Genomic DNA, 14,796 nt, shown 5'->3' with positions numbered 1-14,796 from the left:
TATTTCTGCTGGTATACATAGCAATTTATGGACTTATGGACCATATGGACTTAATTAATGTCTAATATTGAAAGTTGGGACGGTGTGAAAAAGCGAGAATACACATTCTGCCAGTAGTTAGATAAATACGTTATCATTGTCTTAAGAAAGACGAGGTCCATCATTTTCTTTGCAAGTCTTCAGGGAATATTATCAGGCGATTGCACGATTACGAACAATATCTGTATGGTCCTTTGGTTGTTTGGATAATGCTTCCATTTATTATGCGAATCGGTTGCTGCAACTGCTGCTAAGAGATTTCTTGTAGATATTATTTTTTTATCGCTGAATTATCTAAATCAAAATGCACTCTATTCAGTGCTTTTTGTTAAGAAAATGAAGCATAAATACTTGATTTGCTTTTATGTTTGCATTGCAGGCAATAGGTGACAGTAGTGAAAGGTTGTCCTAATGTATAAGGAAATAGTACATAGATAAGGGAAAACCTTTTTTAACAAAAAACCATTAAACAAACCTTTAAGCTCAGGAAAGGTTTCACAAATGAGTAGGCTATTCATATACAAAACGAAAGGAATTTAAAGTAAATTGAAGGTAACGATCGTTGCTTCCTGATTGAATCGAACAAGCGGATATAATAAAATTGAGGAAGTTGTCGAATCTGTGCGACGAGTATTTTGTCGTTTAAACCAAAAAAAAGTTATCGAAGTCGTATATCAGATTTTCTCACATTAAATGCGAACTGTCATTCGAAGGCTTCTTTTTCTTTATATTAGCTGTACACGGATTACGTGCGAGCATATCGATGCTGTTTTGCTATTATCCACTCCGCCGAAAGATATTATATCTATCACAAATAGAAAGATGACCTGAGAAAACACTAAGACATGACATCTTGTTCAACCATATTCAATCAATCGGCAGTAAAATTATTTGTTCCCCACATAAAATTGCCAATGTCTACCATAAGCTTTCCAACTTTAAAGTTGCCTCTGCTCGGAATCATCTGCTTGAACATTTCGAAGTTTACAACGTCTGTCGCCCCCGTTTGGCACGGATCGCACAAGGAACGTGCACGATCTACGGGATTTACCTATCGGCCATTTCGTAGGAGCCATAGCCCTTGTAAATTCGCTTTCGAAGCACATTGTTCCCTTACCACGCGCAGCCGATGTGAAAAACAAAAGCAAATTTTTCAACATGTCACAATCTGGAAGAACTCTCTTAATGCCCGCTGTACTGCAAACTGAAAAACGCTCGAACCGATCCGCATGCTAAATGGAAGTATTGTCCAAGCATCCAAAGGACCACATTAGTCCCGTTTGTAATCGTACAATCACCAAATAATATTTCTGAAGTTTTTTAAAAGAAATTTTGGACTTCTTTCGCGATAACCTTCTTAGGAAAATGATAATTTATTTGTGTACTCTCCGGCAGTGTGTGTGTTAGATTTTTTATTTCTCAAATTCATATCGAGAACAGAATTAGCTACTCGTTCTCCCTATCTGCAAATCATTTAAACAGCCATTGTGTAAAAATTTAAAATTTTCACAATAATAATTATGTTAAAGCCTTTAGACAAGATTGTGAAGCTCATATTAGAAATAACTATCGACTTGAATTCGTATTGCAACGATCGCAATACGAATCGCAACTTCAGCGATAGCTTCAAAGAGACAATTAAATCGGGTACTCGATCGGATACCTTTTCTTGTTCATGTTCTTGTTCAATTTACATTTCTGTCATCCGAAATGCCTTAAATCAAGTCGTCCAATGGGTCTTCCATCATTTTACGAGATGGGAAATTTGCATTTTGCGTACCAGAACCAAAGCACAAAATGTTTTAATTCGCTCGGCGACAACTTTGGCATTCTGTTGTTACAGCCAATGAAACAGTACTTTATTGCAACAGTCCGCTACGTGTTGTCGTCGCCATTTGTGTAAAAGAGTCTGGCGATTTATTGTGTCGGCCAGAATTTGTAATCCAACGTCCGGTCGGTTACGACGAAAATCGACTCAACAAATTACAGAAGAGAAAACCTGATTCGATAAATTTTTCGATTTTTTCAAAACAAAATTTTTTTTCATTTTGTTAGTCTAAAAAAAACACGCCTTTAATTCCGGAATTCTAAGCTTTGTAAATGCTCCTTTGCAATCTAGTGTTGACCACTTTTGATGGATGAAAAATCCTGTTAAAAGATATACGTTCGAGATCGGAGTCAGATTTAGATCTAACTCGCACACTCTTACTTTGTAATGCTAGCTTGTACTTTATTGCATTCTTTCTTAACTTTATTTTATCATAAAATTTATTTATATAAATTAATTATTTTAGAAAAATGTATTAAAAATATTTTTAAATATATTTCATGTATACATGCATAAAATAATAAAAACAAAATGAAAATATTAGATATGATATTCATGCTACCCATAGTTTATGAGTTATTTATTTATTTTCTTCATCTCTCAAAATTTGCTTTTTGTTTCCTTCTTTGTTATTGTGTTAATAAAATGGATCTATGCTTTTAGATTATTATACCCATCAACTGAAGGATGCGGACACCCAAAAGGAAGCTTCATAGACCCTATAATGTGTACATGTTCTGATTCTGAACCGATTAGCCATTTCTGTCCGTCTGTGCAGTGTCTTTAGAAAAGATTCTCTTTTTGTCGTTTTTCTTTAGGATCAAGATGGTGGATATAAAAGATTCAGTCGCAGCCATATACAATTTTCTTACAGCATTTGTGGTATAATTTTATATTAACTTCTTGGAGATGTATGCAACATCCAGTAGGACTTGAGATAGCCCGGCTCTCGACGTTAACCGTTAATACGTAGAATCTTGACACGTTTAGAAAAAACCGATTTCTTAAGGATTATAACCTTAAGTGCCTCGAGCTTCTACATATAAGTGGGGAACTGAGATTTGGCCCCAGCCGAGTATATCATTCTTATTCATCTTTTGATGAGCTTGTGTTATTAATAATATTGACAAAAAATAAAGAACTTTTTATAAAGCAACGAATAGTAAGTAACGAAGTAACGATTATAACGTCTAATTATGGAAATAAATAAAGCAAACTTTTCCCATAACAAATTATATAATAATGGTCTTTTTTTGTTGTTGGCGAACAAATGAGATAATGAAATTTCTAAACTTAGAAACAAAAGTACAACCACTATATTGTGCACCCTACAGGTATTCATGCAAGTATAACTGATTTTTCAAAATGGAGCGTTATGTGGAAGGTGGTTGAGGAAGTGGGCCTAGTGATGATACACGTGAGGGTATCAAAATTTCATAAAAACAACTTAAAAATTGCTAAACACATGAAAGTGCGGCTATCTGGAGCTTTATCGAAATCCAAATTTCCTATGGAATAAAATCTCATATTTTTATAGGGATAACAAAAACAGCCTTGACAGCGTGGAATACTTTTGATCAAATCAAGTTAAACTCCTCCAAAATGTGGCACAGCGATGTCCCGGTATAGATGGATGGATGCACACGGATGTCATGGAAAACACTGAGCTTGCATTGACTTTTTTGAAATTTCGTTCGTTTTTTGAACACTAAACGTTTGCTATTAACCGCTTCGCCAGATTTCAAAAGCAAATACCAGATCATGCTTGATCTATGGTGAAAGTCCGATTTCATGTTTATACATGTGGTAGTCAAGATGACCGTGCGCTGTATAATGTAAGCTGAACGACGACACATTTTGTAAACTGTTTTGGTGTAAAATATATGATGAAGGGAAGACAAAGTTCCCTTAATACATTATGTGTCCGCCTTATTGTTAATTTGACATAGTCTTTAAAAGTTAACTTTGAATCTTCGACTTAAAGCCACATTAACAACCTTCGTCTCACTGCTAGCCAATAAAACACATGGTAGAAAACTCGCATCACAGCTGTTGTATGTAGTGACTTGTTATATCCTATACTACGCGCGGATGTATGCACCACCCAGAAGGACTTGAGATAGATCCACCTTTTATTACAGCAAGCTTCTCTGAAATTTCGTAGACCGACATGCCCAAGGCTGTTGAAAATTGTCTGGATCGGATTAATTTTTCGACCACTTCACCTTCGCCCCATACAACACCTCATTTTCTAAAGGTCGTGTAATGAATAATTGCATTGAGAGAAATGGTGTAAGATATTTAGTGGTGAGCCGTGTCCCACTGCAATGTTCTTACTTGTCCTTAGATGAATATGACATTAGGTTATTCAAAATTATTAATAACGATTCATACGACATAGAAAAGCGTATTGTTCCACTTATCTAAGTTCTTTGTAAGTCCACGTACACGTGCAAGGTAGATTTTTGCGTTGTTAGCATTTATATATAAATCAGTTGAACAAAATTATGTATAAAAATGCTAAATACTTTCATGAACATTTTTCGCAGAATTATAAAATTTTGATTAAAGGATTGCTTTTAAAGACACAAGACATTCAAGTAGTTCTTTGTTTTTTTTTTTATTTTATTAAAGTTTTGCAAAACTTTCAATATTAAGTTTTCCCTCTTATGAATATTGCATTGTCAGTCGTTCTGTTTTGGAACATCACCACATATCGTCTACCGACAACTTTCACATGCCTTAGTAAAAATACGTGATGGATGATTCCACGAAATTCTGTTGTCTAATCTATAAAGTCCTTTAAAGGCACCTTAACAACCACAGGCAGCCGGAAAGAGAGAGAGAGAGATAGAGAGAGGGCTTAAGGCAGTCTAAAACTTCGTACATAATTTATTACTAAGTAATATTTAGAGATAATTTTTAAAGAAATTAACTATCAAACGTTATTTGACGTCTGGCTTTAGCACAGTTACTAAGGTTTAATTCACTAACCAAATGCAAATGAGTTTGGGCTTTAACAGCAGAAGATTGACCCCCTCCGCCAATCTCTCTGCAGGCGTACGGACTTTTATTGCGTTGGTCTTTACCAGTAAAATTTTTCTGAGCAGATCTTTTCAAATCGCAATCTACATTTTCCCGTAAGACGACCCCGTTAAGATTACTTTTTGATGAACTATTCTGTTGCGAGCCGTTAGATGCAATAGGCAGTTTACCTGCCCCACTTGAGCTCTGCAATTGTTGCATGTCACCACTGCTGTGGGAAAGTTGATCAAGGAAACTAGTTTGCTTTGTGATCAATGCCTTAAAAGAACTTTGACTCAACTCGTTTACGTTGTCTATGCTATTGTTTCGAGCAGAAATATTCTGTGTGCTATTGCTGCTGGCTAGTGTTGAAGACGGCTGCGATTTACATGATTTTGAATGAAGTTGAAGTTTTTCAAATTCCTCTGGGCCAATATAGCCTGAGAGACGCATGGAACGTTTAGATTCCTCAATATGTTGTTTAGCCTGGAGATAAATTTCGTCTACTGAAGCTCCCGCTGTAACTTGATACACATATCGCTTAGCTAACCTATTGAAAGGCAATTTTTATTTAAAAATTGATGGAAATCTAATGTAGAAACATTTTCATCATTTACCTCAACATCGTTTCGTTGGTACTCGTGCTAGTGTTTCTATAATATTCTTGAAATATTCGTCTGACTACTTTGGCCAGAATTGCTGCATATTCTTTAAAGTTTTCATGCTTCATGCCAATTTTTCTTTTCTCCTGCAATGCTTGAGATACAGCCCATAACAACTTTTTCTTTTGATTATCAGTTAATCCATTCACTGCGGGGGCTGTCATATCCGAGTAAGCCCTTTGCATTCTACTGTTCGCGATCAATGCGGCAGATTCCGTAGAACCGGGAGTAAAAAGCTGAAGATTGCTACCTGTGGACGAAAGACTCCCTGCGGCTAAGATGTTAGAACCGGTTGGAACATGTTGTTTTTTCGCCAAGTTGTTTGTACCAATGCAGAAGCTTTGGCTCTTGATTTTCAAAGAACGCGGTGTTAAAGCCGAAGCGTCGTTAGCTTTAAACAGTTTGCTACTGTGTACAGCTAGCTCAACGCTGTTGTCGTTGTCCTTGGCTTCTTCGTATGGATCTCGTTTACGCTTAAGCAGAGCGTCTAACTTAGCCGAATTCGGGGAAAAATACGACGCAGTTTCTCTCATGTCTCTATTGGGAGAAAATAGTAAAGCTCGTTTCGATTTTTCTACCCGATTAGCCAATTCCGGTTTAATGGTGGGAAATCTCGATACCGATGGTTTTGATTGTTTGGCTGGGCTTTGAAATAAAGCACGTTTCGAGGTCTCTCTTGATGGTCCAGGTTTAATATCATTACGGAAAAGACGCTTACGTGCTGAGGAAGTCGGGGTTTTGCGATCTATAGAAATACCAAAAATTGGACAGTTATAACAGGACTATTAAAATTTTCAATTTTCTATTTCAATTTTCAATACGACATACTTTTCTTTTTACTGCCGGGTGTTTTACGTTTAGGTGTATTTTCTTTACGCCGATTTTTCCCTTTGCTGTGAAGAGGTTTTATATTTTAGCAAAAGTAGGACAATTTTTTAAAACAAACTTACGTCTTATCAACTAAAATTTGCGGACCAATTAAAGTCTGGGATCTTTGGGAAGCGTTGGCTAAGTTAGCAGAAGAAAACACTGCCCTACGTCTGGCCAAATGACTTAAACGACTTCCAGGCGATTGACAAAGTTGCCTACGGAAGGTAAAAAAATAAAAATTGCATTATTTTCCTTCGATTTAGAGATACGAACTTACTTTATGCGGGCATTATGTCTTTTAATGTTTGAAAGGACATTTTCATAAGAAGAAGCCGTTTCTGCTCCGATGAAACGTTCCACAATAGACAAATTTAAGTACTCGTTACTTTCGGAGGCTTCGTTTAGGTTATAGCTAAATAAGAGAATAACATAATTTTTTAAGAATTGCTTCAGAATATCAAATATTCTACCTCAGACCGTGTTGCCTTACTGCCAAAACATCTTTCCAAGGCATATTCTTTGTGTCTTCCAGAGTATGTGTAGGTTTCAATAAACTTTCACACTTGTTATCCTCTGTGCTGGTGTACTCATGGGCAGTGGAATTGCAAAAAAAGTTCAAAATTTCATCTTTCTGTGTTAATATCGCTTCAAACATATCCAGCTGAGGTATAGTAATAGAAGGCGGAGGTAAAACTCCAGCCAAACATTTACGTATCCTTTTAAGAAATTCCTTTTCACGCCTGCAGTTCTCACGAAAAAGTACCTTAAAGCGTTTGCCGTTGATTTCATTGTCAACGAAACTCACATCCCCGGTCTGTTCGTCGTTAACAAAACTTGATTCTGTTGGGCAATTAAAAGAACAATTCTCTAAAGTATCATAGGCAGCGCCGAATGTTGGATTTGACTTCTCTATTCCTTCTCTTGCAGAATATTGATTATCTTTTTCCATTTCCACTTGATTGTCCACGCCGCCATTACCGTTCTCATCATCGTCGTCATCATCATCATCACCGAATAAATCAGGTGACTTTTCATTGCTATATTTTTTCAAAATGAACGATCGCGAAAATTGTTTAAATGGCTGATAGTTACTTAACTCGGAAGAAGCCGGTGCAAGTGGGTACGATCTCTGATCGCAGTGATGAGAACTACCTTTCTCACTTGCTGTTAGGCTATTTGGCAGTTGACTGATTTTACCATTAAATGACAATTGAGAATGATTTCCACTGTTCAATTTTTGCAATACTACATGTTCAGTTGAAACTACTGGCAAATCCATAGCATTGCAACTGTTTTCTCCTATTAAAGTATCGTAAAACTTGGGAAATACATATTTTCCTGAAGAAAACTTGTCAGAATCAGCGCAGTTTTCTGGCTGTTGTCGTATTTTTACCAAATGTTTAATTTGCCCAAAAGAACGCCCATCGAAACCCTCAAACGAAAACTCTTCCCCCGCCGGTATACCAAAGCGTAACTCGCACTCTTTACTTAGTGGTAGCTTGGATGCTTCCATATTGTTAGTGTTGCTTTGATTGTTAGTGATGAAATTGGAAGGAGATGAAGTCGTAACAACCGTAACTTCATTATCATACGAAGGTGGCCTTAATAAGTATGGCAAGTTTATATTTTCATCATCCAAATTTGGATAGTATTCGGATTGTTCATGAGAAGAAGGCTGTAGAGATAAACGTAGCGATTTTTATTGATAATTATATGATTATATGATTTTTTATGTATTATAACTTATCACTTACTTCACCGGATGAAGGCTCGGATTCGTAACTATTGTTAACTCTGTGAATATGTGTAGCCATAACATCAATATTTTAAATAATATCTCGGCCTAAAAAAACAAAGTAGGAACCACAATGAAACACACACTGAAAATCCTTAATAAATGATCAAAGAAAATCGGACACGCTAAAATATATATATACATATATACAATATATTTGTACACATATTCATATTTATATATATGCCTACATCTTTATAGATAGATAAATCGAATTCTATATCTCTTCATTATCGCTATTAAACTGGAAGATAAAATAAAACCATTCACAAAAGGAATCGCGAAATACTTGCTTATCTCCTTACCTTTTAACCACAGAATCTGCAGACTTTTCCACTTTTTCGTGTAGTCGATCAAAGAAAAAAATAGGCGCGCAGTCCGATAGCTTTGCTGTCAACGTTGACGTAAACACTTCTGACTTACAGCGCTGACTACGATTGAAATGTATGAATAAACATTAATCTATCGAGACAGTTTACTTGAAGTAAAATGTTTTGTAATTAAAATGTTAAATAATTAATTTTTAAAATATATCACCGATTCAATAAAATATTCTTATGCACACAGCTGAGAGTTCGTGACTAACAGAGGTGAAAAATTTAGTAACAACGTAAACAATGCTTCCTCTTCTTTATAGCAAATGCATTCATAATGTAATAAGAACTTAAGAACTACTTGAAGAATTTTGCAAATGTTGGCTCTTATTTGGAATTGTTCTCTATTTGAATTTTGACCACGTTAAAGCGGTGACATTATTTTTTGGATTTTGGCCAAAAGATATGTTTCAGTTTTCGTAAATTAAGGAGTTGGACAATTTCATTTTATTTCCAGAAAAGTATTTTATTTATAATATAGGCTTAACGCTATGGATTTCTAAACAAAATTCTTCGTTCACATTTGTTTTTAAAGAGAAAAACCAAGTTAACTGATAGTTTTGTAATTTCTTATTTAACGGATTAAAATGTTTAAAAAACGACTAGAGTAAGAGAAAAACGTAAAAAGTAATATTTTCTTCCTTTTCGGTTTTGCCTTAAATAAATAGGTGGGATTTTCAAGTAGCTTTAAGTATATAGAAAGAAAAAAAATAGAAATCTAATGTTTTTGCTTTTATAAGGTGGAATGAATACTTAAAAAAAAATACAAAATGCTGTCCAACTAAAACTATTTTTACCTACGATAATATTACCCCCAAAACTCCCCGGTTATTATTGTTCGCTTAAAGTTAACTAAACATAAATTAGGTGATGATGATGAAATACTTTTATTGACCACAAATTAAGCTGCCATCTCTGAACGAACCTGGATGAATATGTATGCCGTAAGATGAAAGTAAAAGCGATTTACCCGTAATGTTGCAGATTTCGAATTCCCGCTCACGAGTGTTATTTCTATATTATTCTTCAGTCTTCTTAATTCTTTAAATAGCAAAAATACCTTTTGAAGATTTACATAAAGATGCGACAAAAAGTTCCTCTTGCTGTTTTTGTAGAAACTATTCGAAGATGCAATGGTACGGTGTGCGGGATATTTTAATCTTCTTCAACTTTCATAACGTGCCAACGTCGTCTTAGTCATCAAAGAATAATATTTCCAATATGCGCTTTTGGACATTTTTTCGTCGCTCCTTGGACATTTTTAACAGCTCCGTAGTCACTAATTCGCCCAGCAAATGTTCAGAACTACGCTGAGGTGGAGGTGGAGTTTGTGGCACTTGGAATTTACTGAACTGATGATTTTGTTGTACATTATTCTGTTGCTGTTGTTGTTGTGGCAGTTGTTGGTATAGGTGTAAAAGAAAATCGGCATTCGAAGGGAACATATTAGAAGCTTGGTTTGAGAGTTGACTGTTGACGTTGTTGTTATTGTTGTTTTGCCGTTGTTGCAAAGCAACCGTCGACGTTGAAGCACTGATGGAACTGAAAGGATTTTCTGCGCTTTCATTTAGCACAGCCTGAGGTTGTAGCATACCGCTACTATCATCAGAATCGTCAGTGTCGTCGACAAAATGTGAGCTGACACTCATACTATTGTGGCTATTACTTAACTGTCCGTTAGTGTTATTGTTGTTGTTGTGCTGGGACGAAGCATTCATACTATTCGTACTATTATTTAGTTGAACTCTAGGTTTTTTCATGTGATAGTTGCTACTGGTGGATGAATCTAAATCTTCATTTTGTGATTCACTAAAGTTATGATTGCTGACGCCATGCTGATTTATTGCATTGGCAGAATGTGCAGAACTGGAAGAATGCGCGACCGTTTGTTGAGGTGTACTGGAATGACCTGGATTAGTTGTGCCGTTATGGTTACCACCTGGGATAGGAGAAGATAAGGGTGACTTAATAGAAGACGAAGAGGACGGCAGTCCTCCGTTTCCAACTAAATTGGTTTGCGGATTAGAAATCCCACTCAAAGCGTTATTAGTTGTGTCTCTAAAATGTTCCGTATAATTTGGTGAAGAGTCAGCCATGGCTGCTGCCACTGCAGCCGCTTGCTGTTGCATTTGTGATTGTGAGATTTGTTGTAATTGTTGCGACGCGACAGCAGCGGCAAAATCTCGAAACACTTGATCAGCTTCTATCTTTACACGATTATCATTTTCCAATGCCGAGGCCGCCACTGCTGCAGAGCTCAAGGCATTCATGGCGTGCTGTTGATCTGATTGCTGATGATAATGGTGACTGTGGCCGCCAAAATGGTTTAAATTTTTCATCGAGCTGTTCGATTTTGAATCCATATTGTAGTCATTAAAATTTGAACTGTTGGCTGAATGCGGAGAGGTCAGAAAGTTGGGTACATTACGATAAGATTTACGCGGCTGTATGTGTTGATCTAGGAATTTCATTTTTTCTAAATACGGTCGCGATAGATGCTCATATACCGGAGGATCGCCTTGCTTACGTTGTGACACATATCGCTCTCTTAAATACTTCCATCGCTTCTTACAGGTCTCCACTAAAAGTAACAAACGTATAAATATATTTAATTATAAAATAATTAATTTTTTTTAATATTTACCATCGCTACGCAATTTCATGGCAATTACTTGCCAAGCTTCGTCTTTTGTTTCGTACTTGTTACCACCACCATTACCACCATTACCGCCATTCAAATAATATTTTTGACGATTGTAGATTACCGCATGATGAGCGACCTCATCAATTAACTGTTCATCCATCATATTTGATTTCCACAATTGAAACACTGTTGCGAGCAACGCAACAAACAAGAAGAATAATTCACTTCAACACCTCACTTAATTAAATTAATTAACAATGCGGACGGGCCTCTTCTGCCGCAACTCAACAGCTTCGTATATAGCTTGCTATGCACACATCTTTTTATTGGTTAATAATTTGTGCCTTTTTGTTACTTCCTTTCTGTTACTTAAGGTAATTTAAAATGAATTTAATGTGATTCACATTAATTCAATTAATTTCTGTAAGAATTTTCTCAAAAACAACGAAACCAAAACAAATTCGATTAATATATAGCAGCGCTGCCATAGCGTTGCACTTCGCTGCAATTCTTCGCATTAATTATGTACTGCAATGTGCTTTATTTCAACAAATACAAAAATCTATTTTCGGAATTGTATTGTTTGAATAACTTCAAGTCCTTTCTTGCACTTCTGTTCGGTTTGTATTCGAAATCCATCCGCATTGACAATTCAGGATAATGCCACATTTTGAGCATAGAAAAATCAAATTTGTTACATGTTCACATGTGTTAGTTGACAATGTCGTGTCTCAAGAACAATGGCTATATTCATTTTGAGTCGAGAAAAACATGAGCTTGCTTCTCGCGCCTGAAATACCAAGCAAAAAAAATTCAAAAAGATTACATTAGGTTGGCCGGTGCCTATGCTTGCAGTTTTCTTGCTGTAAATGAAATCAAACAATTTTATTTTATTTTATTCTGTTTGGCAGTACTTTTTGGAACTAAAATGAGCTCTGAACAACATTATTTTAGTTAGTTTCTTTTTCTAAATTCTAATTACAGTTAAATTTATTTTCATGTTTTCACGTTTTCTTTTATATGTGCAAACTGTTTATTCATTAACTGAGAGAAATTGTTCATATTCTTTTCTGCTGGACAATATTATTCCGTTATGGCAATGACGCAATTCTATAGTTTATATTTTGGATGCGCGTTATATTCATTTAAAAAGTATTCGTCAGAGAGTGGTTAAAAGTTTTGTTAGTGCATTGAAAGTAAATAAAATGTATTATGTAATTTATATTTCTTAACGAAATTATAAAAAGGTACACTCCGGTAAGTTAAATTTATCAATAGCGCTAAAAAACTATAAATCAACCATTACTGGTGTCATTATATTTGAAAAATTGATATGTTTAGCACTGATGTGAAAAATATGAGATGGTTGATATTGCAATGTCAGAATAGGTTCTATACCTGTACCTGTTTAATTGGTTCTGTCATTTATTAAAAATGTCTCCATCGCATCAGATTATCGCCCAATTTCTCTTTTATCTTGCCTCTCTAAAGTATTAGAGAAGATTATGGCATCTAGATTATCTTGGTTTCTTGAGTCCAAGAACCTGACAACAAAGCAACAAGTTGGTTTCAAGCGGGGTAGAGGGTGCATCGACGCTCTGTTACATATTGATTATTTCACAAGCAAAGCAATTTCCGAACGAAATCACGTAACAATTCTCTCAATTGATTTCGAAAAAGCATTTGACAGAGTTGGTCTTCATGTCATCTTAAGACTCTTGAAATCATGGAATGTCGGACCCAAATTCTTCAACTACATCAAATCATTCATGTCGCATCGGCGGTTCAAAGTTAGAATCAACAATCATCTTTCTGATTCCTTTCCGCTAAAGAATGGCATTCCGCAAGGATCTCCTCTCTCTGTCACGCTTTTCCAGATCGCTTTCAACGAAATTAGCAAAATTCCTTGCCGTGTACCAAGAGTGGAACATTGTTTCTACGCGGACGATGTATACATTTTTACAAAAGAAAAAGACAACACGAAAGCAATCAACATCCTCGAATCTATTGCATGTGAGATCTCCACATGGGCAAACTCGTCAGGAGCTAAAATTTCTACACAAAAATCAAAAAAATGCACATTTGTCGAAAACAAATGTGCGATGCATGAAACCTACTGATGCATATTAACGACTTACCAGTACTAAATGTGCAGACGCTCCTTGTTCTCGGGCTCACGTTTTCCAGAAATTATCGTTGGAAAGCACACTGTCTTCGGTTAAAAAACTCCCTTTTAACAAGGGTAAATTTCATACAGTACGTTGCTTGGAGAAGCCATGCGCATATTAACACTGTTGCTTATCTTACGAAAATGCTTGTGTTAAGCAAGATTGACTATGCTTTGATAATTTATGGCAATAGCTGCAAATCTAATATCAACATCCTTAAACCAGTCTATCACCAAGCCTTCAGAGCAAGTTGTTATGCTTTTTGGACGGCGCCCATAAATAATATTATAATTGAAACTGGTCTCCCAACTTTAGAAAATAGACTGTTTGAGTTAAAAGCTAAACTAGTCCCTAAGCTTCTTAATTCAAACAAATCCATTCTCGGTGATGACGTAAGAAAGATTATTATTGCGAAGAAAATTCCAAAGTCACCATCTGCAATTGATCATTGTTTGTGCATCGCAAAGGAATTGAACATTCCCTTAAAAATTTCCCGCTCTTTTGATGTTAAACCTCCCTGGATTTTGAAAGACTGCTCTTTTGACATCTCACTGTCTATGCACAAGAAAGAAGATACTCCAAATTACGTCTTCAGGAATCTAATAGCTGAAAAAACCCAAGTATTGGACAGTACTGGTTGGAATCTTTTGTACACAGACGGCTCAAAATCTCCTGGGCTGCCTCCTGCTGGTGCGGTGGTAGATGCTACAGGACGGGTTCTTCTCATCCACATATTTCACGAAAGTACTTCAACTTTCATAACCGAAGCCAGAGCTATCCTTCACGCTGCCAACCTTGCCCATAAAAACAAACTCAAAACCGTCAATGTAACCGACAGTTTGTCTGTATTACAAGCTGTTCGGAATCCTTCGACTTCGAGATGGAGCACCATCAACAAATTCAGGAATATAATTACTACACCCGACGGAAAAATTAAAATGTTATGGGTACCAAGTCACATCGGTTTACTGGGAAATGAGCAGGCTGATCGAGCGGCAAAGTATGCTGCTTCTGCTCCTCTAATTATGGATGATGTCATGGAAAAGTTGGATCTTCAAAGATACATTGGAAGAAAAGTTAAAGAGAAAATTGCAGAAGGAAATTTACAATACCATCATCAACACTACTCTTGCATTAACCCTCAATTAACTCCACCTCTATTGAGAAAACCAAGATCCAAACATTCTTGAGAATTCACCTTGGTCATACAATTGCAACTCACCAATGGATCCTAAAGAAGTCTTTTTCCCCAATCTGCAGTTGTGGACAAACTCTTACTATAAAGCACATTCTCTGCGACTGCCTCAACTTTTCCTTGGCTAAAAGTATTGCATTTGGAACGATTAACCCTTTGAACATTCTACAATCAGCTTCAGAACAGAATATCAATTC

The 14,796-nt window shown here is 36.0% G+C and overlaps 2 protein-coding genes across 2 annotated transcripts; both read right to left on the bottom strand.

The window, feature by feature from the left end:
• Positions 1-4,262: 4,262 nt before the first annotated feature.
• LOC119636685 lies at positions 4,263-8,712 on the bottom strand. The gene is made up of 8 exons (XM_038032224.1): positions 8,524-8,712; positions 8,178-8,266; positions 6,894-8,098; positions 6,701-6,835; positions 6,504-6,638; positions 6,382-6,446; positions 5,509-6,298; positions 4,263-5,441 (listed from the first exon to the last, which is right to left on the bottom strand). The coding sequence occupies exons 2-8, from the start codon at positions 8,235-8,237 to the stop codon at positions 4,799-4,801; spliced, it is 3,033 nt and encodes a 1,010-aa protein (XP_037888152.1). The 5' UTR covers positions 8,238-8,266; positions 8,524-8,712; the 3' UTR covers positions 4,263-4,798.
• A 465-nt stretch (positions 8,713-9,177) lies between these two features.
• On the bottom strand, positions 9,178-11,689 carry LOC119636418 (probable serine/threonine-protein kinase DDB_G0267686). Its single transcript, XM_038031739.1, has 2 exons — positions 11,237-11,689; positions 9,178-11,173 (listed from the first exon to the last, which is right to left on the bottom strand). The coding sequence occupies exons 1-2, from the start codon at positions 11,397-11,399 to the stop codon at positions 9,786-9,788; spliced, it is 1,551 nt and encodes a 516-aa protein (XP_037887667.1). The 5' UTR covers positions 11,400-11,689; the 3' UTR covers positions 9,178-9,785.
• Positions 11,690-14,796: the final 3,107 nt, after the last annotated feature.

This window comes from Glossina fuscipes, unplaced genomic scaffold (assembly GCF_014805625.2).
Source record: "Glossina fuscipes isolate IAEA_lab_2018 unplaced genomic scaffold, Yale_Gfus_2 28, whole genome shotgun sequence".
In the NCBI taxonomy this organism is placed as follows: Eukaryota; Metazoa; Arthropoda; class Insecta; order Diptera; family Glossinidae; genus Glossina; species Glossina fuscipes.
This window is presented reverse-complemented; position numbering and strand designations above follow the sequence as displayed.